This window comes from Pseudorca crassidens, chromosome 3 (assembly GCF_039906515.1).
Source record: "Pseudorca crassidens isolate mPseCra1 chromosome 3, mPseCra1.hap1, whole genome shotgun sequence".
In the NCBI taxonomy this organism is placed as follows: Eukaryota; Metazoa; Chordata; class Mammalia; order Artiodactyla; family Delphinidae; genus Pseudorca; species Pseudorca crassidens.
The window spans coordinates 4,549,749-4,577,315 of NC_090298.1; the positions used below are offsets into that span (position 1 = coordinate 4,549,749).

The following is a 27,567-nucleotide window of genomic DNA, read 5'->3' on the forward strand; positions in this document are numbered from 1 at the left end:
ATTGACGTTGTATATGTAGTTAAACACATATATAGAAAAGTACAAAATTATGAGCATATAACTCAGTAACTTTTCACACAGTGAACATTTTAGTGTAACTTCTACCTAGATCATGATATGGAGCACGTTACAGTAGCCAAGTCACGGAAACAGTCTAAGTGCCCTTCAATGGATGGAAGAGTAAAGAAGGTGTGAGATATATGATGTATATGTGGTATTTATATGTGTATATGCACTGTATCTAATTATATCTCTCTATCTATCTACCTGTCTACCTATCTACACACACATTGTAATATCATTCAACCATGAGAAAGAAGGAACTTCCGTCATTTGTGACGACATGGATGGTTTTTGAGGGCATTATGCTGAGTGAGATAAGTCAGAGAAAGACAAATACTGCATGATCTCACTTATATGTGGAATGTTAAAAAGAAAATCAAACTCTTAGAAACAGAGAGTAGATTGGTAGTTTCCAAGGGCCAGGTGAGTGGGAGAGAGGTAATGGGTGAAAGTGGTCAAACTTCTAAAGATTAGGTGAATGAGTTTCTGGGACTGTCATGTACAGCATAGTGACTACAGTCAACAATACTGTATTTTATAGCTGAAGTTTACTGAGAGAGTAGATCTTAAAAGTTCCCACTACCAAATAAAAGTTCTAACTTTGTGAAGGGATGGATGTGTGAACGAACCTAAAAAAAACATGGAACACCGCTCTCCCCCCCAGAATACCCTTCCCCAATGCCGTCATCACCTCCCTCTTCCCCACAGACAACCATTCCTCTGACACAGACGCCACCGTAGACAGTTTTGTCTGGTTTTGAACTTACTATGAATGGAGTCATGAGTTATGTGCTATTTTGTGTCTGGGGTCTTTAGCTAAATATTTTGATTTTGAGATTCATCCTTATTTCTGCATAAAAATATGATATTCATTTACTTATTTTTAATTGTGTGGATATGCTCCAACTTATTAATCCATCCTGTTAGTGATAGACATTTGCATTTCCAGTATTTGACTATTATAAGAAATGTCACTGTAAATATTCTTTTGGTTTACACATATATCTCTGAGTATACGGAGCAGAGAAACTTTGGGGTCATAAATATATATGTACAGTGTCAGTAGACACTGCCAAGTAGCTTTCCTAAGTGGCTGTGCGAAGTTACAATCCCACAAGCACTTATGAATATTCAGATTGTTCCACAATCTTGCCGACACTTGATCTCGCTGGTCTTTTTCATTGTGGCCAATCTTGTGGGTCTGGGTGGTGGATCAAAGTGGTAATTAATGAGATTGAACACCTTTTCACATTTTAAAGCCTACTTTAGAAACCTCTTTAGTGAAGTGTCTGTTCAAATCTCCTGTGCATGTTTTTGAAATTAAACTCCTTTATTTTTCTTATCTCTTGTTGGGAGTACTTTATATATACTGAGTAGGAACACTTTGTGCATTACCGGAAATATGTATTGCAAATATCTTCTTTCACTCTATGACTTAGTATTTACACAGTATTTACACTTTTAATGGTGTCTTTTGATAAACAGAAGAGTTTTCTTATGTTTTTAAGGGAGTCCAAATTATTCATATTTTTCCTTTAGGATTAGCACTTTCTGTACACCACTGGAAAAAAACTCTGCTTACCCCAGAGCCATGAATATATTCTTCCACAAGCTTTGTTGCTTTGCTTATCACATGTAGGCCACCTGACTTTTGTGTAGGGCATGCAGCAGAGTTCACACATATTTTGTCCTGGTGGATATCAGGTGATTGTAAACTGGCTGCAATGCTTTTGCTTCATGCACCCACACCCTGTTGTATCCCTGTGCCCACCTCACTGACTCTGGGCTTAGCTGTGTGACCTGCTTTGGATGAGGGGACAAGTGCAAACACGCCCAAGCATGAGCCCAGCCAGAAGAATCAGGGGTGGGATCTTCTCATGGCTCTTCAAATGCGATGCTGACCAGAGCCGACTTTCACATCACAGTGTTGACGTGTGTGTTGCTGTGTCTCCCCCTGCATGGGACCTTCCAGGCCCCTAGTCTGTGCACTGGACCAGGCAGGCACCTCATCCTCAGGGCCATGTACAGATTCTCTGTGGCTCCTTTGAAAGTTTTGTTTTCAGGTTACTTTTGACATTTTTCTGTGATTTTGGTTTTCTGTAGAATTTCTTTCATGTACCCACGTGTTTTTCTTTTTCTTTTTCCTGCTTGGGGTTTTAGAACTGCTTACATCTGTGGTTTATTGTCTTTCATCAGTTTTTGAAAATGTTCTGACATTTTATCTACAAATATTGGTTCTGACCCTTTCATTCTGTCTTCTCCTTTTTGGATTCCAGTTGTGTAAGTGTTAGAACTTTTCACAATACCTCACATACATATTTTGTATATATTCATTCTCTGGTGAAATTCTCCATCTTAACCTCTATTTTCTCAAAGCTAATAACCATAATAATTTTAAAGTCCATTTCTGACTACTCCAGTATCTGGATTCCAGTATCTTGTGCATTCTCTTGGGTTTCAATATTTTGGTCTCATCTCCCAATACATTTGGTAATTTTGAACAAATGAAGGATATTGTTAATGAAAAAATTAAAGACAAGATAGAGCCCCAAATGATGTTATCTTTTCTTTCTAGCAGACAGGGCAGTTGCAGTTTATCAGTAAGTCACTTTGGGGTTGAGCTGATGTCATCCCGGCATTCGGTCTTCCTAAACCGGCCTTTCACGTTATTTCTTTACTCCTTCAGCAAAGACGTAGTATGGCTTCCGTGAAAATTTTGTTTACCAGGGTTGACCCACAATTTCAATCTTTATCTCCCAGCCCCACCAGATTGCCAACACCTTGCTCAGCTTCTCAGCCTCGTAAGGACCACTTTCTACTCAGCCACTAGGCTCCTTAGCATCTTTTTATGACTCATTAAATTCCTTGAGGAGAAAAATATTACTGGGTGTTGGGTTCACTTCTCTACTTTCCTTTGCTCTGGAAATGTTCATCCTTCATGTTCTTTTTACTTTGATAGGCTTCTGATGCCTGTAGAACAATCAGTCTCATACGTGCTGGTCCACCATAGTTAAAAGTGGAAGTCCTCTTTGAATTAAATTTTAAGGATGAATAAAAAATAATAGGTTCCATTTGATCAAACTATAAAAAAATCCTGAATCTGTGAACTTTAAAAAGTTTTTGTTTTTCAATCTCTTGCTTGGGTTCATCAATGTAGCTGACTTTTCTTAGTTTCCTTTCTATGCAATGGGAATAGTATTGCCAACCCTGATGTAACTTTAGAGAGATAATGGGGAACATCTAACTAGTATATAGGAATCATTTGAGATCATTAGAGAGAGGTGCTATGGAATTCCAAAGTTGCCAAATCACTCCTGTCATGGAGTGTTAGTTATGCTTTTATTCATTTTTCTCTACTTATAGACCCTTACATCATGATCATCGTAGCAGTAATAGAAAGATCATCTATTCAACACTCACAGTGAGCAAGTCACTGCTCTTAGCACTTTCCTAGCCTTTGATTTAATCTATTAAAAGGCTTGTGACCTCCTTGCATGTATGTTTAATGTCCTGTCCACAGTGACTGGTGCCCTTCCTCATGTTTTATGTATGTGGATATTAATTAAGGGCACACATGCATCAGTGGGCTCCAAGGCAATAGAATCTGGGGCCCGGGTCCTGGAGACTGGGGACAGAAAGATTCCGATCAAGGTGGACAACCACACAAAGAAAAGTTTGGGGATGCTTAGGCAGATCTACTGTTGTTAAGTTTATTGTGATTACAGAGGTGTTTTGTTTTTGTTTGTTTTTGCTTATTGAAATTTATAAATAAGATTTAGTTGCTATTTGCAAACACTTGTTTCCCCTCCCTCCGAACGCAAAATTTATACCAAAGCCTGTCTCTGGTAGGAAAGAGGATACCCTATTTGTAGAGGAAGAAATCATTTGTTGGCCTTTAGTCCATCTTCTAGGGAACTTAAGGAGAATTAATTTTCTTCTTGACTTTGGAATCTAGTCAGAAATCAGCCTGCGTATAGAGCATTTCTGGTGGAAATCATTGCAATGCTCCATGTGGAAGCTGGAAGCTATTGTGCAGGAAAGGAAGGAAGGACGGAAGAAAGAAAATTCCAGCCTTTGAAATTGGCTGATTGTGTTTTGCTGTTTACAGTGCTCATTTCATCTTTTTATTGTTCCTGGCAAGAAGTGTACTTTTTAAGGTGTCTGTTATAGAAGCTCCTCACATCGAACATCTGGTTGTATTATCCCATTTCACTCTCCCCATGATAGGTTTAAGAAATCCGATGAAGAACAAATTGCCTCCCTGGAAAAGGTGAAACATATTATGAACAATTTCAGAAAATGTGGCCTCTGTATTTTAAGAGAATTAAGATAAATGTTATATTGGACCTCAGGAGAAAAATGTCCCCTCTTCTTATACAAGACATGTGGTAAAATTGCATGAGAAAGGAAAGGCATGATTGAATTACGTGTAATTACATGTAATTCAATCATTGAATTACGTGATTGAAGTTACATCTTTGGTAATTTCCGGCATCACCAGCAGTTCCTCTGTTTTAGCACTGCCCAAGCTACATGCCTTGCGGATCAGCCAAAGCCTGGGAAGGAATACAAGTATCCCGAGAAGCTGCCGGGAGAGTTATACGATGCAAACACACAGTGCAAGTGGCAATTTGGAGAGAAAGCCAAACTCTGCATGCTGGATTTTAAAAAGGCAAGTGACTGCTGGCAGATGTTCAATGTAGAATTCTTCATAAAACCGTTTTATTCAGTGAAGCTGACATTGATGTATTCTGCGTTTATTGGGTACCTACCAAATGTCAAATCCTGTATGTTAGGGCTGGTCCTATATAACAGGAAACACATGTTTTACTGGCAAAGAAAATGACAGTGGATACTGTTGTGGGGATCAGTTTCCTCTCAAGTACTGACTTGGCCTGTTGGGTCAGTTCTTTCTTTCTGATTTATCATGTGGGAGCTCAGCAAGAACTCTTGGTTGGTGTAAGATGGCAAATTAATACACTGCATTCCTTTCAAATGGTATTTAAGAAACAATGTCCCCCCCACCCCCTTACCTTCCTCAGATATAGACAAAATTTACTAGAAAGCAGTAGCCTATCTCGGACTTCTGATTATTAAATTCCTCAAATTAAGTGTTTCTAGAGAAGTCTTTCATAGAACTCCATTGACCCCAGGGACACCAGAAGACTGGTTTCCTCATATAAATTACTCATATAACACAGAGACATGTGCTCTCGCTAGACAAGGGAAAATCGAGATTTCACAGCTTGCCCTACTAAACCACTAGGAAAGCTACCCATAAATTAAACGAAATTAACTATTTTTGAGGTTTCTTTTATTCTAGTTTATAATGAAATCAAGAGAAAAATAGACAAAAATATATAGTCTTCCAGAAACGTCCAACATTTCAGAATGCACTGGGAATATTCCCAATTTCAATCTAATGTGATAATCTTCTTTCTTCTAAACTAAAGTAGCTCTCCCCCCAAAAGTCAATTACAGCCATGTGCCAGAACTGGATTCTTATCTCCTCAGCTGGGTAATCTCAGCTGGGAACAAGAATAATAAACCAGTCAGCATCAGCATATATTCCCAATGTTGCCTTTTCATTGGCAGAATATGTGAAATCCCTGAGAATTTTTTGCGTGTCACTCTCCTGTTTGCTAAGGAAAAGGAACATAAAATTTTTCTTTCAAAGATGGAATCTTCTACATCATACTGCTGGTTTTCACATTATTTTGCTGTGACCATAGAGTTTCCTCCGTGGTAAACTAGTGCCGTTTGGAAAATACAGGAAATAAGAAGTTAAATGCAGCAGGTCTTTTTATTACTGAGGAAATATTTACCTGCAGGGAAATGTATTTCTTATAGGTGTACAATTGGGTTTTAACAAATGTATTCCCTCATGTTACCAGCATAAATCTAGAATGTTCCCTTTTGCCCCCTTCCATTCAATTCCCTTCCCACCCCAGTAAGCAACCATTGTTCTGATTTGTCACTGTACTTTCACGTTGCTTATTCTGGAACTTCATAATTGCCAAGTAAAGTTTCACATTTTGCCATTAAATATGATGCTTTCAGTTTTACATAGCTACCTATTATCAAGTTGAAAAAGTTCCCTCCTGGTCCTATATTGGTAAGAGATTTTATCACAAACTTATGCTGACTTTTATAATACTTTTTTTTCTGCATCTATTGATACAAATGTATTTTTCTCCTTTATTCTGTTAATGTAGTGAATTGTACTGAAGGGTTTAAAATTATTTTTCATTGATTTTTGAATGTTAAACCAACCTATATTCCTAGGGTAGCTTTACTTGGTCATAATCTATTATTCATTTTTATATTTTGTTGATTTGATTTGAGAATATTTTGTTCAGGATTTTTATATCTGTGTTCTTTTTTTTAGTAAATTAATTTATTTATTAATTTATTTATTTTTGGCTGTGTTGGGTCTCCGTTTCTGTGCGAGGGCTTTTTCTAGTTGTGGCGAGTGGGGGCCACTCTTCATCGCGGTGCGTGGGCCTCTCGCAGTTGCGGCCTCTCTAGTTGTGGAGCACAGGCTCCAGACGCGCAGGCTCAGTAGTTGTGGCTCATGGGCCCAGTTGCTCCGCGGCACGTGGGATCTTCCCAGACCAGGGCTCGAACCCGTGTCCCCTGCATTGGCAGGCAGATTCTCAGCCACTGTGTCTACCAGTAAGCCCTATATCTGTGTTCTTGAATAGTATAATTTAGAATTTTTTTTTCTTAAAATTACCATTCAAGAATTTATATCAGGGTTATGCTGCCCTCAAAAAATGATTTGAAAGTGCTCCCTACTCCTTTGCTTTCTTGAAGAGCTTGTAATAAAATTGCTATTGTTTCTTCCTTAAAGTTTTATTAGAACTTACCAGTGAATCCTATCTGTGGGAAGGTTTTTGTAATCACTAATTCAACTACACTAACACATGTAGGGTTATGCAGAAGAAATTCCTATCTAGACTGATCAGATTCATTGGAAAAAAAATTAAACATCAAAAAATGACACAGAAAGAGTCCTTTTCCAATGATTTTGTTTGTTTGTTTTACCTGTTTTTTTTTTGGGGGTGGAGGGGGGTTACCAAAATTTGTTTGTAATATTCTCATTTATCCCTCGAATGACTGAAAGGTCTATAGTGACATTTCTTCTTCCATTCCTAATAATGATAACATGTGTTTCTTTATCGCTTTTTCTTGGTCAATCTAACTAGAAGATTATCAGTTGAATAGTCCTTTCAAAACATCAGTATTTATCTTTATTAATTTTTAATGGAAATATTTGTTGGGTTCTTTTCTATTTCATTAATGTCTGTTTTGTCTTTATTACATACTAAGGCTTAATGTGACTTTCTTTTCCTTGCTGTTTATGGGATAAACTTGGATCACTTACTTAAAAATTTCTTCTTTTCTAATATAACCATTTAAATATAATTAAAGCTAGTAATTTCTTTTTCTCAGCAGCATTATTAACATATATCCTGAACATTTTTAGATGTTGAATCTTTAATATTATTAGCTATGAAATATTTTCTAATTTAAGTGGCGATTTCTTCTTTAACCCATGCATTATTTAGGAGTATACTATTTAACTACCAAATAATTGGTGATTTTCTAGACAGCTTATTAATTTTGATTTCTAATTTTGTTCAATTTTATCAGAGAATATACCCTATAAGTATACTTTTGAAATTTATTGAAACATATTTCATAGCTCAGCATTGGTCTACCCTGGTGAACATTCTATGGCCACTTGAAAGAATTGTGAATTCTGCAGTGGTCAGGTATAGAGTTCTAGATATATCTAGTTTGTTAGTTTTTCTGATAATATTGTTTATAGCTTCTATATCCTCTTCAATATTTGGTACTTGTTATGTAACAATTTAATAATTTAATAGATATGAGTGTTAAAGTCTCTAACAAAGATTACATATATTTCTATTTGTCCCATTAGTTCTATTAGTTTTTGCTTTGTATATTTTGAAGCTGGGTATTTAGGTGCATACACATTTAGGAATTTTATGTCTTCCTGACTCTCTCATTAATATATAATAACTTTATTTTATTGTTGATAATGTTACTTTCCCTTGAATTGTACTTCATCTTATGTTAATATAGCCACATCAGCTTATTTAAGAATACTCTTTGCATGATATCTTTCCCCACCCTTTTACTTTCCATTTATCTGTGTTTTTATATAAAATATGTCTGTCATAACATCCTTTAGTTTGGCATTGCTTTTCTATCCAGTTGAACAATCTATAGCCTTCCACTGGGATGTTTAATCCATTTATATTTAATGTAATTATTGACATAGTGGATTTAAGTCTACTATTTTGCTATTTGTTTCCTATTGTTCTCTTCCTTTTTGTTTGTTTTCTTTTGGATTAAACATGCTTTTAAAAATTCTATGTTTGCATCAATTTGCTTTTTAGCTATATTTTCTTGTATTTTTAGTGGTTACTCTAGAGATTACAGCTGCATCTTTAATTTACAACCTACATAGAATTAGCATCATATCACTTTATGCAAAATGCAGGAGGATCCTTACGACAAATAAGTCCATGTATCCCTCTTTCACAGTATGTACTATTGTCATCGTGTATTTTATTTCTATGCATGCTGTAAACCACACAACACAATATTAAATTTTTTGTTTTAAAATAATGGGTTGCTTTAAAATAAAATAGGGTCATCTTTTATATTTACCCACATGTTTGCCATTTATTATTTATGCTTTCTTATAGATCAGTTTCAAATTATATCATTTCCTTAGGGGATGAGAAACTTCCTTTAACATTTCTTGTAACACAATCTGTGGCCACAAAGTACGTCAGGTTTTCTCTATCTGCAAATGTCATTAACTCACCCTCAGTTTTGAAGAACACTTTTTCTGAGTACAGAATTCTAAATAGTTTATTCTTTTTTTTTCTTTAGACACTTTAAAGATATAATTCCGTTTTCATTTGGACTCAGCTGTTTCTGATAAATTGTTTGTGATCATTTGTATCTTTCTTCTAACATTTCTAATCATTTGTTTAGACAATTCAGCAAGCTATGCATTTGGGTTATTTTAAGTTTCAGTTCCAGAATTACTATTTGGTTCTTTTTTTATAGTCTATATTTTTTTTAGGGAATGTCCCATTTGTTCACTTATTATGTCCATTTTTAAAATATATTTATAACATATTACATATGTTACAATTATATATTGTAACATATTGTTATTTTATGTTGCATGTATTTATATTATGTTATTATAATAGGTGAATCCTTTTGATCCCCTGAGGCTTGTTTTACTCTTCCTTAGGGCTCATCTATTCTGGTTTTTCCTTAGCCCTAGGGCATGTCCTGTACTCTAGTTTGTGGTTCTTACTCATGAGACATGGACACCCGGGATGCTTACTGAAGTCTCTCCACTTTATGTGGCCAGAACACTGCTGTCTCCTAGCATTGTGCATCTCTGTCTTCTAGCCCTTATCAGCTTTCGACCTAAAGCTGTTGCTCTCTTCCAGGCCACTTGGAGTCTCATCCTGTGCATCAACCATTCACTCACCAGATAAGGACCTGCAGAAAATCCTCATGGAGACCTCTGGTGCTTCCTACTCAATGCAGCTTTCTCCTTTCTGGTCCCATTCCCACAAATTCTAGCTACTTCTGCAGCCCCAACTCTGATCTATGCACCCTCCATTCAGTGAGACTGCTGTTGTCTTCATGGGAACCATGTCTTTGCACCGTGGCCAGCAAAGTGTTCCCAGAGAGAGAGCTGGGCAAAGGTGATGCCCACCTTACAAATTCCCTTCTCTTGAGGACCATGTACTGTGTTGCTTGTTGCAAGGGTCTGAAACAACTGACCAATACATTTTGTCCAGTTTTATAGTTTTTGCATGTAGAAAAGTAAGTGTGGTACCAGTTACTTCACCATGAACAGTAGAGAAAATACCTTTTGAAAAATACCCATTAAAGTCAATATTGTGAGCTTATTCCCTTTTCTGACTGAAGAATATAAAATAATAAATAACAAGGAAACTACCCAATGCCTCAACCAGCACTTGGCACTTATGGCCCATTCAGTAAGACTTTGCTGGGAAGGGTGATAGATGGATGGATGATGTTTTAGACAGGGTTGAACCTTTTTTAAGTACCACGTGCCATTTAGTTTGGAAAGTTAAGAGATAACGCGAATGCATATGCATTCTTCTTTTGGATAAATAGATGTATTTGGTGTATATGTGTGGGTGTTTACATACTTGTTTATAAATCCACACACATGTATGGCCATGGCTTTCTCTGTCCACTGATGACTTGTTGATAATCAAAATTAGTGATAAAAGCACACCACTGCTTGAAAAACAAATAATTACAATAAATTATATATCCTATTATAACATCATTTGTATATGCATTTTTAGTTTGTGTTTTTGGAAAGTCTGATACTGACAGTTTGAGAAAACTAATCTGGTGGCATTCTATTCACAGTATGGAAATGCCACAATAAATCCAACACAGTCATCTGAAAATGTTTGTTTTATTTGGGGTATTAGGTTGCGATGTTAAACTTAACTAAGTCAGTATTATCAAAATAAGTCATTGTGAATGTAGCTCTTAAATTATGGGAAGGAATAGCAAGTGAGAGAGCCTTCATTAAAGACAGTACAGTATTCCTTAGCAGCAAAGATAAAAGCAAGCGTGAACTCTGTACATGGTCCTCAACTTTCTTCTTCTTAAGTCAAGTATTAGTTATTTTAAACATTGTGTCTTTATCAAGTTCCTATTCTGCTTCGTCATCATTGCTTGGTGGCCTGACCCTGCAGTCTGAGATGCAAGTTGCCAGAATTACTTTGAAATTTGATCACCTTAGTGTCCTGGGTACTGTTGGTAAATTGGGAACCCACCCTCCAATCCAGCAGATATTGCATTCCAACTTCTTGGCCCTAGAACCATGATTTAATAGGGTCATTGTTCCAAGAGGACCCTGAAGTTTTATTAAGAATGTAATGACCTACAACCATAAAGCAGAATTTAATACAACCATTGTACATTATGTCCAGAAGTTAGCAGTTAGGTCAAAGTGTGATAAAACTGAGAGGAAGTAATCGTTTTTTGGTTGTTTATATAATAAAATAAACATTGTTTGAGGTACTAGAATTTTTATTTGTTTTCCAGGATGGAATGTCACATTTTTATTAAATGACCAGCAGTTACATCTATAGGGCACCAAAGTCTCAAATCCTTTTTGACATGTTGGAACACAGTAACATGAATTATATATTTCAAGGCTCTTGTAACTCTGATTTATTTCTGCCTGGAGGCCTGGAATTGGGAATTGAGCAGCTTCTAGAATGAGGCTGAAATACACAGATGGCATAAGCTGGGCACAGACTGAGTTACAGTCACATGCTTTAGTGGTGAGCTGTCACCAGCATCCTATACTTGAGAGCTTCTTACTTAGAATACTTAAAAACTATTGCCTTCAATAGTATCTTCCATCCATATTTCTTTAGTCTGCAAAATGTTCCCCCAGACTACAATGTAAGAATATTATGAAAATCCTTTGAATAGTAGTCTAGGTGTAGTGTTTTCATATCATAATGTCACCCTCTTAAGTCATCTTAGAAGCTTTTATGATCACAATTCACTGATCACTATTCATTTCATTTTACACTAAAAATGTTCCTGCTCATTCTGTCCAAGGTTTCCATAGAAACAAACTAACAGATGTTCAACTCAGAAAGCATTTATTGAAAGCCAGCCAGGTACTAAACACTGTTCCAGGTATTGGTGACAAATACATAAAAATAATTTAGCATTTTAAAACACCATTTATTTTATCATCTTGCATCATCCCTGAAACTGCCTCCAGACTTAGTACCACTGGCTCCCTCAGGCCACAGCCATGAACCCAGGCTGGGGGCTGGGATTGAGCTCACATCTCCTCACACCTTTGAAGTGAGAAAGGACACTGACATGAGTTTGGTGCCTGTTAGTTGCCAGGCCCTGAGTTGGGCATATTACCTACCTATGCTGCTTCATTCAGTCCCCAGGACAAGTCGATGGGTGGTTGCATTCAGGGAGGATACCGGGACTCTGCCTGCCCAGGTTTGCCATGCCCAATTCACACCAGACAAGTTTACCTTCTCGGAAGCCCTGGACCACTGTGTCCGTCCCCCGCTGACCCAACAACAGGAGCAGGTATCTCTGTCACATCCACCATTCACTCATCATTCACTCATCCATCCGTGTGTTCATCTGTTTGTGTGTGTGCACACCCAGCCACCTAAATCAGTAGGTCTCTGAACCAGCACTCACGGGCAGGTATGCCTACCCTGCACCACTGTCTGGATTCTGGCTTTGATCCACCATATTTCCACCCAGATATTAAGCCAGGGTCCACAAGTTCAGGTTTCAAGGGAGCTTTATTTATATCCTGATTTCTGTCACGATGTCATCCCGGGAAGCAAACAGAGCTTCCCAGTTGTCTCTTTGGAGACTTACAGATGCCCAGGCCCCTGCTTTTATGGATGCCTTGTGGTCCTCTTATGAGTCTGATCTCTAACCACCGTTCTGGGCAAGAAGAGAGGTTCTCAGCACAGCATGCTAATTGATGTCATGAGAGCCAGGAAAGCACTAACCACCAGCGTGACACATTTGCCCCATAGCACTTAATGATTCTGGAGGACTTCCAAGCAAATGAAGTTTAGTGGTACAGTGATTGTAATCTTAAGAGGTTACTATGAATGAAATATAAAATATTCATATTTATGAAATAAAAGCAATTAGTTGATATCAAAATTAAAACATTGAGTGTTTGCTTCTTCACAGTCCATGCTCTGAAAAGCTGTCTTATTAGTGAGAGAGATACAAGTGGAAAAAAATATAAGGCAGTGCCTTTAACAAATTCCTTAACTTTTAAATATATAACAAGTACATTTATAAAGGAGATTTGAGAATTAGTTTTATGAAGGTAAAATTAATATGGATTATTAAAAGAGAAATCCTTCAAGAGTTCACTCACACAATGCAGAAAGTCTCCTGTGAGCACATCTCTAGCATCACTGAAACAGAAAATAAAGGCACAAGTGCCGTGAAATGCCGTCTTTCAAGCAATATTAGATGGAAGTTTTGCTGTGTTGCATTTTCTTTATAACACAAAAACCCCAGTAGATGCAGCTATTAAATGACTTGGGAAATAGTGCAGCACTTGTTCAAATGTTCAGAACAGTTGTGCAGATAATTTAAGAAATGTTTCCATCGTGTGCAGTTGAAGCTACCACCAGCATTCCTGAAGGTCCCATCATTTCATGAGTCCCACTGCTGACTGCCCTTCACTAAGATGTTCCTTTGGGCTCAAAAGGATATAGAAGTAAAAATAATTCCTTATACTTGGAGAGGCCTTTATTGTGTATAAATCTCAGATCTTGTTTTATTTTATTGACAAATCAGCCATGTGGGCTTTCCTTCCTCTGCACACGTCTTTCTTCTTTGTCATCTTCCTTTGCACGAACCCTTCATTCCTTTTCCCTTGAATGTGCCATCCTTGAGCTCAATAGTTGGCTCAGATGTCCATCTTCTCTGACTTCTTCCCTGGGTCCTCCAGGCAAAGCCCTTTTCTCCTGGCAAGCCCACCCTGCACTGTGTTCTTCCCCTTGTAGGGGCATCTCTTCCCATGTGCACCACATGGTGATTTACAGCTAATATATCCCGCTAAGACCATTCTTGAGAGGGTAGGTCTGGTCATATTTCTTATGGAACCTCCTGCCTAGTAAGATAACTGGCATATTCTAGGACTTCACTGAAGATGTGGGGATGGTGGATGAGTGGGTGGGTGGATGAATGGATAGCTGAATAGAGGGATGGACAAGGAGAAGTTAGTGAAAGGGAGGATGAAGAATGAATTATAAAATGTTAGGTTTTACTGGGTTTTTTAATTTTAATATTTCACAGTTTTCTTCCGTGCCTGGATTAAGCATATTTTACTTTTATTAATTTAGAAAGTGTAATTTTGTTAAATGTAGGATGAATAAATATAAATAAATAGAGCTTCAGGGATAGAATTAAGTTGAAGCAAGTCTAGAACATGAGTCTTCTAGGTCCTCACTATCATATGCACCTACTCTTAAGTAGATGTCAGCTTTCAATTTATATCAGTTGTTTTCCCCTTAAATTTTTCAGTGATATTTTTTCAGAGTCATATGGATCATTTGTAATACTGATGACCTTTTTTCCTCCTTTAGGATATCTGTAAAGCCCTGTGGTGCCACCGGATTGGGAGGAAATGTGAGACTAAATTTATGCCAGCGGCAGAAGGCACAACTTGTGGGCGTGACAGGGTAAGAAGCTAATCTTAGGCACATACATCATACTCAGATGTCAGTCTTTCAACCATGCATCTTTCCTCTGCTTGCCTTGGTATTTTTTAAGCCCATCCTTCTGATATATATGTCCATATCTATACCCATGTCAAAAGATTGTGTTTAATTTATATTAATTCTATGAAGAGGACTCCCCTTCATACTTTTCCAATGATATAATTGATGAGCTGCCTGGAATAAATAGACATAAATGTCAGGCAACAGGTGATGGCTGAATCTGTTTAATGAAGGAAAATGTTAAACTCTGGACCACCTTTTAATCAAATAAAGAACCAGCATTCAGCAGTTCTGTTAAAGCCTCAAAACATCAGCTTGAAGACTGTGGAATAGATCCTTCTGACCTATTGTTGCTCCTGTGAAAATGAGAGAGGTGCTCTAGTGGGGAAAAGAAGAAATTCATAAGACAGCAAGTTTATTACTAACTGGGGGGCAATGACAATTCTGTCATTAACACTTAAAAATAAATTATCTTAACACTCAAGAGTAATCTTTTAATCCTTTTGATTTAAACTGTGATTGTATTTTTTTTCAGAATATAAAAGACTATTGATAAAGATAGAAACATATTGGAACCAAATTGTCACTGTAACCATTTTCATCCGTATGTATCTGAACTTTTTAGTGATGCTAATGAGTACACAATAGAAATCTATGCCTGAATATCATTGATCCAGGATGTTTAAAGTCCGAAGTAAACCTATCATACCATAAACATATTTAAATGTGAATACAAACAGAAAGGATTTAAAGTATTAGGACACAATGCTAACATAATGCTCTTGGGTTGAATTATTGCAAAGCTGACTGAGGAAATGAAGAGAAATGAAGTAAATTTGCTTAAGAATAGCACCCAGCGACCATTCATCCTACACATGTTAATATGCTTTATTTTCAGACTTTCCCAGGGTGAGACTGATATTTAAATCCTTCTAGGGATGTAGGCAGCAGTAAATTAATCCATAACAAAAATGTCTAATTAAAATGCTTTTAGTTTCTTGAAAGGGAAAATAGATTTGCTTAGGTACTGCAATGTGGAAATACCAACCATCACGGGATACCAGGGAATTTACCTGAACATTAACTGCAGGTGATCACGATTCTTTGCACATAACTGACTAAAACTGACCAAATTTTGCAAATCTGATAGTTTGCCAAATTATGCCTATTTATGGAAAGGTTGGCAGCCCTTCCATTGTTGCCTTGGTGATGGTTCACACAGGTATGGTGTGGTTCTCCAGGTGTCCTACTTTCTTTAAAATCTACTATTTTCCTTGGATGAAGTTACAGCTGTGATGCCACCCATATATTCCTGTTACGTTCTATTTACCTTAAAAGCAATTAAATTGGTTTTCATTGGTATTTTAAAATATTTTTTTCCTGGTGTTTCCTCATATTGAAAAGAATTAAAGCACATTAAGCTGGACTGGATGCCTACAAATTACACAGCAGTGAGTGTTCTGCCCAGGATTGAATGGCTGCCCAGTGGCCATGCTGGGACAAGCATCAGAAGTTCATGTAAAAGCCCCCTTTCGTGTTAGTTGTGTCATCCTGTATCACTGGTCCACAAGTGTCCATGAGGTTCATTGGTTGAGAAGCATGCATTACCAAAAGTCAGTATCTCAGTACTTTGGAATATTCCAGAACAATGGATGGGCTGTAGATAACTGACAACTGTACTGCTTCTGTGCATCTTTCTCCTAGATGGGAACCTATTTTCCTCCATCAGCTACCAATGCTGAGGCTCTGCATGGGTGTGCATGCTGGTGAACCTGAGTGGTCAGTGTGTCTTTCAGTGGCAAGCACTGTACTAAGAACATTATATACATTGAATTGTCACAGGCACCCTGGACGGTGAGCCTAGGGCAGCCCCCCACTGTACACCAAAGAACTCTTCCAGGAAAAAGACACTCGGTTTCTCTGCTCTCATGCCATGAGAAATCCAGAACAGGGGTCAGGACCACAGCCTGTATGCATGCTGAAGCAGATTCCGGTTCTTTAATGATCCCTAGTAGAAAATTAAACCATCTCTCACTTTGTGATTACGTTGCAAATGGTCCGAGGCACTTGGCCTGTGTCATTGCATTGGGTCTTTGGAACAAGCCAGTCTGGTGGTTTCCCTCATCCCTGATGTTCACAGGAGGACGGACAAGCTCAGGGCACCTGAGTCAGTGCCCCAGGTCACACACCTAGTTGAAGTGATACACGGGGCTCATTTTCACCTCAAGAACGGTGTACGTTCTTGTGCCTCATTATGCTGCTGCCCTGTCTGTACGGGGTTTAAGTGTAACAATGGATTCCTTGAACAGTATCACAACAGGGTGTGAGCCTTATCATGACATCACACTGTCCAAGATAAAGCCTCTTTCATAAGCCACACTCTCCATCGGTAAAATGTAAAATTGTGATAAACATGGGATTGTTCTTAGAAATACAACTGGTGCTTCAGTAGACATTTTATGTGTCCATTTCACACAAGGGTCTTACCCCCGACCACCCCACTGACCGGCTCCACAGGTCTGTGACTTGCATGAAATTAGACTCAAATTGTATGTATGTATGTCCGTGTTTGTGTGTCTACGTGCACCTAGGTATTCCCCCCAACCTCCTTGGGAGAAGATGTAGTGCTTTCTCCTCAGAATCTCAAGAAGTTTTCTTAAATAATTTTTAAGGATAGTCACTTAAGGATACTCCTGGGCATATATCCAGAGAAAACCATAATTTGAAAAGATACATGCACCCCAATGTTCATAGCAGCACTATTCACAGTAGCCAGGACATGGAAGCCACCTAAATGTCCATCGAGAGGTGAATGGATAAAGATGTGGCACATGTATACAATGGAATACTACTCAGCCATAAAAAGAGAATGAAATAATGCCATTTGCAGCAATGTGAATGGACCTAGAGGTTATCATACAAGTGCAGTAAACCAGAGAAAGATGAATATCATATGATATAGCTTATATGTGGAATCTAAAAAAATGATACAGATGAACTTACTTATACACAAAACATAAATAGACCCACAGACATAGAAAACAAACTTATGGTTAACAAAGGGAAAGGGGGGTGTAAATTAGGAGTTTAAGATTAACATATACACACTACTGGATGCAAAATAGATAACCAATAGGGACCTACTGTATAACACATGAAACTATACTCAATATTTCTTAATAACCTATAAGGGAAAATAATCTGAAAAAAATGGATATATATGTAAGTATAATTGAATCACTTTGCTGTACACCTGAAACTAACATAACATTGTAAATCAACTATACTTCAATTAAAAAAAGGATACTCTGGCAAAAACAAAAAAAAATGCATTTGTAAGACTGTTAATTGCAGCAATAATTATCAAAGCAAAAGCCTGGAAATGATGCAAATGTCCATCAGAAGGGGACTGGTTGGAAATATACCTAATGGAGCGTTCTGTAACTGCAACAGAGGAAAGAGGGATGTGTCTATCTTCTTCTGTGGAATGAACTACAGAACATATTGTTAAATGAAAAAGCAGGATGGAAAAAGATATGGATAATATGGGGTCATTTATGAAAGAAAAGGAAATACCAGTCTATATATAATTACTTATATTAAAAAATAAAAGGATAAACTCTAAATTAAAAAAAAATAAACATTTTCTGTAATTTTAAAACAAAACTAGACCAAATTTTATTAAAGTAATTCATAAACATCCCAAGCAAAATGAAACAATCTAACCTAAATAGGTTCCATTTAGGCTTTAAGTCAAGCTATTGGCTTAACTATGACCTCAACAGAGGAATTATCCAAGTGACTTTAAAACCCAGCACTTTGTGCACCTCAGGTAGAATTCATCCAGTAGACACCAAGTACTGCAAGGAACCTTAAACAGTTCAGCAATCATATCGACATTGATAGGTTGGATTTGCTCTTCTGAAACTATTATTTTTATAGACTCCTACACAACGCTTTGCCGACAGAATGTCAATTGTGCCCAGTGAATGGGTCCATCAGTGGGAAAACCAGCACCATTGAATGCACGCTAGATCTTGTGTAGTTTTTGCATGTGGTGGAAGTGAAGAAACCATGTAGATTTTGGCAGAATTAACATCTATGAACGCTTCTCTGGAGAAAGGGGAGCTGATAGCATCTCCAGCCTCGTAGGGACAGGAGGAGCCCTGTGTGGGTTATTTCGTGTCCTTAGAAAGCTGTGTGACCTCTGACATGCATCACTTATAACCTCCAGGCTCCCAGCCCAGGTGCTTTGGAGCAAAAGCACAGAGCACCGGCCAGAAATGACAAGGTGTTGAGCCACATGGAACCTCCAGCTGGATTTTTCTACCTGACAGTCAGTCTGTTCCGACAGTGAGAGGTGAAGAGCACGTTGTTTCCAGGAAAGGTTAGAGCTCCTACACCTGAGAGGTGAACAATTGGACTGAGTGTTCCTGCAACACAACTTAACTACACGTGTTAGGTTCCAGCAGCTCAGACAGGAGTTTGAAAATGATTTTGCTCTGTACCTTCCCTTTATGTGGATGTATAGAACAAGGCTGGGTCTGGAAAGAAGAAAAGAAGCTGCATGAAATGTATATTTATTATGTGCTACCTGAGGGTAGGGATGCTGATGTCTGCCTATGTGACCAAACTCCCCTTGGCTCAGCATTGCAGTAGTGATGTACTACCCACAAGTCATATCACTGTTTTGTTTTGTTTTTAATTTTCAGTGGTGCCGCGGAGGGCAGTGTGTGAAATATGGTGACGAAGGCCCCAAGCCCACCCACGGCCACTGGTCAGACTGGTCTCCCTGGTCTCCTTGCTCCAGGACCTGTGGAGGAGGGGTGTCTCACAGGGACCGGCTCTGCACCAACCCCAGGTGAGCGCACTGGACTTCCCTCCTCATCAACACCCATCTCTCTGCTACGAACTTTGCAAACAGCATGTAGACATAAGCTCAGTGAAAGTAATTCTGTACTCCCCATATTACTGTAAAAGAACGCTAAGTCAGAAAGCCCTTTTACTCAAGCATGTATTGTACAACGATGTCTCTGTGGTATAATTGAAGGTGCTTATAACTACCTGACCACAGCAAAAGTAACGGAGCCAACAGTGATATTCAAGAACTGGATTTTAACCATGCTTACATGAAATACCAAGGTTCTGCTTAAAATAAGGAGATAAATCATAAGTATAGAGAACCCAAATCAATAGATAAGTATCAGTAAGAACAATTTTTTCATGTGAGAAAACCAAAGCCTTGGTTTTTCATCAAATATATTTCCCTTCACAAAATGTGGTCTCAGTGTGTCTTCTGTAGACGATGAGGATGTTAAAAGCAGTCACCAATGCAGTGGAATGAAGGGGTTTTTCAGTTCTCCTTTTGCACCTATATGTGTTTAACTTATGTTAAGACTAAGTAAAATGATTTATTTCAGTCCTGTCTTTAACGCATGAGACCTGATTTGTCCCCTTCATCGACAGGGTGCTCTTGTGTTGGTGTGTCCACGTGAATTCTAAGGGGTGAGAGGGGTGTTTGCTGTCTCTTCCAACCAGTGGAAGACAAGTGCTTGTTCTGTCCCCATCCGGTGTCCTCGCCTTGTCACAAGGAGGCTGGTAGGGGAAAGAAGTTGCCATCTGGACAGCAAAGTAGTTGAATTTCAGTCTCAGTTCTGCTTTCTCCCAGCTGCCCTCCTGTAGTCATCCTCTCCTTTATGGAATTCGGAGAACAACGATGCTCACCCTGCCCACTACAGGGAGACGAGCAAATACGTGCAAAGTCACCTGTTCTACCAATGCTGCAATTATTTGCACACTCAATAGAAAAGGAAAATACTACCCATATCATTAATATGTAAGAAAATGCCAGTGCCTTCTTAGGAATGCACTTCTTTTAACTGGTGACAGTAAGTATCTTTACTTAATGGTCACCAGTATCCTATGTTAAATCTTTAACATTATCTGCTCCATCTCCCTAATAAGCCTCATTTCAAGGGAGGGGTGAGTAGCTATTCAAAGGCAAGGTTTCTAACTGGACACTGTACATTCCAGACCATCGAATGGAGGGAAGTTTTGTGCGGGATCCACGCGAACTCTGAAGCTCTGCAACAGTCAGAAATGTCCCCATAACAGTGTCGACTTCCGTGCCCTGCAGTGTGCCGAGTACAATAGCAAACGGTTCCGAGGATGGTACTACAAGTGGAAGCCGTACACCCACGTAGAAGGTAAATCTCAAATCCCACTTTCTGGTGGCAGCCGCGGACTTCTTTACTCTTTAAAGAACTATGTGATCAATAGTGTGCATCCAGATAGACCGAATATTGCTGTTAGGGCAACGTCACAGGTTCTTTCCCTGTTGCTAGTTTGATTCTGTCTGCCCGAAGGCCACTGGCACCTTATCTAAACTTGACCAGCTGTGGGCTCAGAATAAAAGCAAACAAGATAGAGAGCATGTGCAAAATACCATGAAATCTTTAAAGAAGTGATAAAGCACTCAAAGTAGACGATTTATTGGTAATGAATCAATTCTTTTTTAATACAAATCATGGTAGTTGATGGTGAGATGGTGTTGAGTATGTCACCCATTGAACACTCATCATTGTCAGAGAATGAAAGCAAATTCACGTCTTTTGGAAAATCAGATAATATACTACGTATCTGGAAAGTCTTGATCTACAACTTATAAACCAGGAAGTTTATTTGTACCATATATAAGACTGTACTCTCCAGTTGAAGAGAAATATGTACTGGCCTTCTGATCATAGTAACTTGAACTCAGTAGCTCAAGTAGCATAATTTGAAGACAAATTCAAAGAACACCTAATCATCTCATTCTTTGAAAATGAGAGTACTGTGTTACCCAAGAAACACTTGAGAAATACGTAAGTTAGGCCATCTCATCTGGCACTTAACTTTTACCATCCCAATATATATAATGTTATCATGGTGAGAGTTTTATGGATTCAGCAAATTCTGGAAGGAAAATTTAAGCAGTTTCAAACAAAGCTATTTTTTGTTGGGTTTTTACTCCTAAAATTAAGTAAACGTTAAGAAAAATTAAGCCAGTGAGAAACAAAGGCACAGGAGAAAATAGTAGAAAGAACTCCGAAATTGGGGTCAAAAAATCTGTGTGCTATTTCTGGCTTTGCTAGTCTGCAGTAAATAAATTTGTTAATCATGGAAACACATATTCAATTTGATTCTTAGAATTATTCAGTTGGGTTTCTTATCCTGCACTCTAAAGAAAATATTTGTACATGAGTCTCGGGCCTGTGAAAACTCCTCAGGCAGATAATTTTTTATTATCAACTGTTCTCTTCTTTACCAAGAAGAGAACGAAGGGAAAAAAAAAAGTTTCTACAAAAGTTCATATTAGCCATATAAGTCATAAATCCTTGAAATGGATTATCGAGAGAGTATATGCACTTGATCTGCCAATCTGTAGTAGATAATGAGACCTATATTCCCCATGTATCAGTGTTTTTTGACAATCCATTATATTTATTTAAAAAACAATGTTCTCTGGAGATTTCATCCAAAAGTTATTCTCTTTATCAGTTTAAAAATACTATGTATTTTAGTAACTGCATTAGCTATTAAGAAATTTTGTGATTGAGTATTTTATTACACTTTATTGGTAAGAACTTTGTGTATTGCTACAAAATAGTAGTGACTTTTTGCATTTCTAGAAAGAGTAATTAACTATACTAGTAAAATAAGTGAACAGTAATGTAGTTCAAGTCAACAAATGTTTATTGAATGCCTACTATGTGCCAACCACTGTGTACGGAGCAAGGACCGATAAAGGACACAGTCGAAAAAAAATAATAGTGAAGCTTTAAAAAATATTTTAAAAAATTCAAGGGGAAAAACCAAGCCTAAAGAGGCAATTTATAAAAATGTCTTTGCAATGTATTATTGTGTGGGAGTTATTTTATGGGCAAAAAAGAAAAAAAAATAGTCTATCTAAAATTTAGAGCAAAAAAAAATGATCAGAGCTTAAGTATCTTTCTTATTTGTGTTTGTGTGTGTATTTCTTTTTAAGATCAGGACTTATGCAAACTCTACTGTATCGCAGAAGGATTTGATTTCTTCTTTTCTTTGTCAAATAAAGTCAAAGATGGGACTCCATGCTCGGAGGATAGCCGTAATGTTTGTATAGATGGGATATGTGAGGTAATAATGATCATTCATTCATTCAACAAACATCTCCCAACAGTCTGCTTTATGCCAGGCATCCTGTAAGGGGCTAGAGAGACCAGACATTTAAAACACACCCTTTCCCTCCAAATCACAGCCCAGAGGGAGAGAAAGCCAGATGAACATCTATGGAGACAGGCAGTGGCTTGTGGCAATGGAGGCGTGTGCAGAGAGCATGGCCGGGGGGAAGGGTGGAGCTGATTCTCTCTTAGATGTGGACCTAAGAGATTTGTAGGGTTCCTCAGGGAAGGGAAAGGGAAGAGGGGTGTTGGGGAAGCAGGGAGGGGAACACAGAGATACAGGAAATCATGGGATGGTAGGAACCAGTTCAGGGGTCAGAGTACCCAGAGGCAGGCAGGAGCTGGGGGATACTGAGGAGGTGAGTGAAGGGGAGAAGCTTGCAAAGGGCCATTTGCTGCGGGGACGAGGACTTGGGGTTTTTATCCACATGTCCCTGTGGAAGGCACTGGGACTGGGGACGCGTAGAGTCGCCCAATCAGACGGCAGTAGCCAGGCAGTGGCGCCAGAGTAAATGAAGGCAGGGACAGCACAGAGACAGGGGCCGCTTCACTGCTGTCGAGGGGTCTCGGGAAATCGGCAACCTCACTTCTGCTGGAGAGGGACTCAGGGCACAGGCTGGGAAAGATAGGCGGCTAAGTGAACACAACGCCTGAGCTTGTTACCAGGCACAGAAGTGAGATGTAGGAAGAATTTTATTATAAACAAAGGGAGGGTGTTACATGCAATGGTCAGATACATTGCATGTAAATAATGGGCTTTTCAGGGAAGAAGTTACTCAATATTCGTATTCAGTGGAGTCCAAAGACCTTGGTCCCAGGTCTGATTTTCTTTAAGGTGTAGACCATGACCACAGTAAAGTTGAATCATCCACTCAGACCCTCAGTGTAATCGTTTGAATGCATGAAGGTTAGACTAAATGATTCTGTTCGGATCTCTTTCAGCCTTAAAATGCTCAACTGTCCACCCATTGTGTCCAATTATCGGTTGATTTGTTAAATATGTCATTGTTTTTATGTATTCTTTATGATACAGTATCACAATCCTTTATTTGTAATTCTGAAATCCAAAGATGTGTGAAATGGAAAGTTTATTTGACAGTAAAATATAAGCTGACCTGAATTTATTTGGTGGCAAAACTGTCTTGAATTGATACGACTATCTTCAGTTATGTTTATCCCGCTCACTGTAGAGATGTGCGCATCTTAGAAACATCGTTGCTGTCCGGAGCCCTGCAGGGACTCTCACATCATATATGTGTTAATTACCTTCCCACAATCCAAAAACCTCTTGAGTTCTGAAATGCATCTGGCCCTAGGATTTCAAACAAGGGATTGTGGACTATAGTTCATCCATCATTTCTGAATGGATTTGTTACATAGCTAGCCTATATTCTTTGCTAGGAAATGTAAAATTGGCAAGCATCACAGAATATATAAACAGCTGCTAAAATTCTAGACAGTAGCCAAATGTGCCTTTTACATAATTTACTGCTGGGAATAATTGCCCTGTGGCCTGTGTTCCTTCTTTGCCTCTGCACAAGGCGATTCAAAAAAGCACAAGGCGAATTCCAGTGGAAACTCGTGAGGCCATATTGCTTGTCATTTGTGCTAAGTGCTTTATATCGGTCTGAAATTTACACACGTCTCCAGCATGACAACCCGATAGGTTTAATTCTGGGCTCAGTGTAGGACAGTCGTGTAAAAACGCCAAAGAGGACAGGGTATGTTTGCCATGCGAAGGTCTCCTCCTTTGGATGGAAGTGTAGTTGACAGTCGCGCAGTGCACATACTGGGTATCCAATAAATATTTGTTAACTCTCCCGTGTTGGTGAAACTTTCAACTCGACGGGAAAAGGTTTGTGACTTTGCCCCTGTTGTCTTGTCTTTCATGAATGACACGTGACCTCATGGGTCCCACAGAGAGTGGGGTGTGACAATGTGCTGGGATCCGATGCTGTGGAAGACTCCTGCGGTGTGTGCCGGGGAAATAACTCCAGCTGCACAACGCACAAGGGCCTCTATGCCAAGCAGCACCGTGCCAACCGTGAGTCTACCCACCGGAGCTGCCTGCCTGGCTGATCCAAGGGCGAAAGGAACCACCTGGTGGGAAGGATGGGAGGTGTAGTGCAGACAGAGTCCTGAGATCCCTACACAGACTCCTTGCCTGCTTTGCTTCTCAAACCTTCTGTTTTGATTGGAAGTGGTTGCTAGGGTATTTGAATTCAAGTGGTTTTTAGACACAGTGAATATTACAATAGCTCTGCTCCAATTAAAAAAATTTAAAAAAACCTCATTTATAGGACCCACGCAACTGGATTGCCAAAACAGATCTCCAGTTTCCAAATTCTGATTCTCAGGGTTTGGTTATGGAGAAGAGCAGGTGCTTAGGGATTTGCCTTGGCAGTACTGAGAGAAGCATCCCATCCTCCCCCTTCCTGTCTCCTTTGCTCTAGAGTATTACCAGATGGTCATCATTCCTTCTGGAGCCCGGAGTATTCGCATCTATGAAATGAATGTATCTACCTCCTACATTTCTGTGCGAAATGCACTCAAAAAATACTACCTGAATGGACACTGGACAGTGGACTGGCCCGGCCGGTACAAGTTTTCAGGAACTGCCTTCGACTACAGACGGTCCTACAGGGAGCCCGAGAGCTTAACCTCCCCTGGGCCAACCAACGAAACATTGATCGTGGAGGTAGGTTCCAGCCTCTTGGTCTCAGGGCTTGAATTTGAGGTCTTAGGGTGTTTCTGTAGGTTCAAGGCTACTGGAAAAATATTACATCCACACAAAATTGTTTTCAATTAGATAGTGTCTCAGAAACAAAACTAATCAATATATAGACTAAACGGGCCAGTGGACTTGTTTTGATCGCCTTTCATTTCTAGGTGTGGGATGAGATTTGTAATTACGCATATCATGCAGTCCCCATTTTTACATCTTGATCAGTCGATTTTAACAAAAATCTGCTTCTCTCCTGTAAGCTCTGTGGCTCTGAGAAGCAGCCACTGTGGGTGGCTCTGTGTGTGCCTGTTTGGGTGGGACCAGCATTCTGCCGAGTTTTGTGGAAATGGGAGTGAGATGAGAACCCACCACCTGGGCCCAGTGCCTGGCAGGGGACTGCACACTCACCCCCTACGCAAGCCCCTCTGTGCTCTACCCCAGATGGCAGAGGCTCACGACATACAAACGGGCATCTTCTAACAATGTAATTTGTCCTCATGGGACCGGGCAGGTGGTGGCAACAGGCAGTGGACACGCTAATTCCCTACTTTTTTTTGTATTTCTGTGCACACTTAAAGAAAAGACTGGTTCAAAAGTTGCCCCCTCAGCCCACACCTATGGGTGCAGGTGTGAACCATCCACAGGCCCTCCACCTGCTCTCCAGGCCTGGCAGCCCCATCCCGGTGTCCTTGCATCCTCCTGGGAGACACCCCATCTCCACACGTCCTACTGCCATCGCCCCTCCTGACCCGGAGCTGCCTCCTCCGCCCCTTTATAAACATGTTCACTGTGAATTTCTGCCTTGGTTATTTCTCTCCCCCCATCTCAGGCTTTTAGCTTTAATACCCATGAGGAAAGAGAGATCGGTCAGGGTTGAAGGTAGTTGAGGCTTGTTGGGCACCTGTTTCCTATGCAAGAGGCTCAGGATGTCAGGCGGCAGAGTGGCTCAATGGTCATACATTGAGGCCACCTGTCCAGGGCTCATACCTGTCCTGAAGCATCTTCTCCAACTAGACTCGAGCTATGTTGTCAGGGAGGGAACTGTAGGGCCAGGGAGTTTAGGGAAGCTTCAGTGACTTCATCCACTGGAACCTCCCATCAGGGACCAGTGAGACTCCAAACTTCAGAGATGGGATTTCTATTAACAGGCTAATGGTGAGGTTTCCAGAAAAGCCGCTCACCCAGGTCAAGGGATCGATACCTTTATAAAGGAAAAAGTAAGTGGTCCATGTGGTTGAGTTTCCAGCTAGGAGATGAAGAGTCCAAATGCAATTCCATGTGCTGAGCATTGCTCACAGGTGTGCCCAAGCTGAGAGATTTTACTAGTAAGACGTTTTTCTCCTGGAGCCATACAGTACATGCCAGTAGGCAAAAGTCCTCTGCATCCCATCACAGGAGGAAGTACTCAGAGTTAGCCTTCATCCTGCATGGATGAGATCCATTCACCTGTTCTTGGGGGTTTGGAACTCACTAGGAATTGTGAAGGTGCTTTTTAGGTATCATTTTCTGATTTGCTCAGATGGAGAGCATTGGTGGGGCTCCCACGGTAACACGGAGGGAAAGAACCAAATGCTCTTGTTAGGTGGTAAAGGCTGTGGAAGAAACACTAAATGTAAGGCAAAAGAGTCAAATGTCTATATATTTTATAGATGTGCTTGTGTCTAGTTTAATTCCTGTTTAGAAAGTTAATGTAAAATTTGGAGGATGGACAGTTTATTACTGTAATCATCTTCTGATGGATATGTCTGGTGTTTCAAGTAGTTTAAAACAAATTAGCTTCTATTTATTGGTTCTAATTTAACTCATTGTATTTTTCCCTTTCTTTTTTTATAGCTTCTGTTTCAAGGAAGGAACCCGGGCGTTGCCTGGGAATACTCTGTGCCACGGTTGGGGGGTGAGAAGAAGCTCAGCACCCAGCCCAGCTACACGTGGGCCACCATCCGCTCCGAGTGCTCCGTCTCATGTGGAGGGGGTAGGTCACTTCCCACGGCTGTCCTGGTGATAGGCACAGAGGTGCCGGGTGCCTTAGGACCATGGGGCACACTGCCCTGGTCCTCATCACACTGCCCTGGTCCTCATCACACTGCCCTGGTCCTCATCACTCTGCCCAGGTCCTCATCACACTGCCCTGGTCCTCATCACCCTGCCCTGGTCCTCATCACGCTGCCCTGGTCCTCATCACCCTGCCCTGGTCCTCATCACCCTGCCCTGGTCC

At 39.6% G+C, this 27,567-nt stretch overlaps 1 protein-coding gene across 1 annotated transcript in view; it reads left to right on the top strand.

Annotated features, from left to right (window-relative positions):
* Window positions 1-27,567, top strand: part of ADAMTS16 (ADAM metallopeptidase with thrombospondin type 1 motif 16) — a 154,294-nt gene that overhangs the window by 59,367 nt on the left and 67,360 nt on the right. The window contains exons 9-16 of the mRNA XM_067730343.1: window positions 4,582-4,735; window positions 14,292-14,387; window positions 19,139-19,287; window positions 20,460-20,632; window positions 22,453-22,583; window positions 24,548-24,671; window positions 25,081-25,325; window positions 27,186-27,324. Of these exons, the coding sequence (XP_067586444.1) occupies window positions 4,582-4,735; window positions 14,292-14,387; window positions 19,139-19,287; window positions 20,460-20,632; window positions 22,453-22,583; window positions 24,548-24,671; window positions 25,081-25,325; window positions 27,186-27,324 (1,211 nt within the window). The remainder of the gene's footprint in view (window positions 1-4,581; window positions 4,736-14,291; window positions 14,388-19,138; window positions 19,288-20,459; window positions 20,633-22,452; window positions 22,584-24,547; window positions 24,672-25,080; window positions 25,326-27,185; window positions 27,325-27,567) is intronic.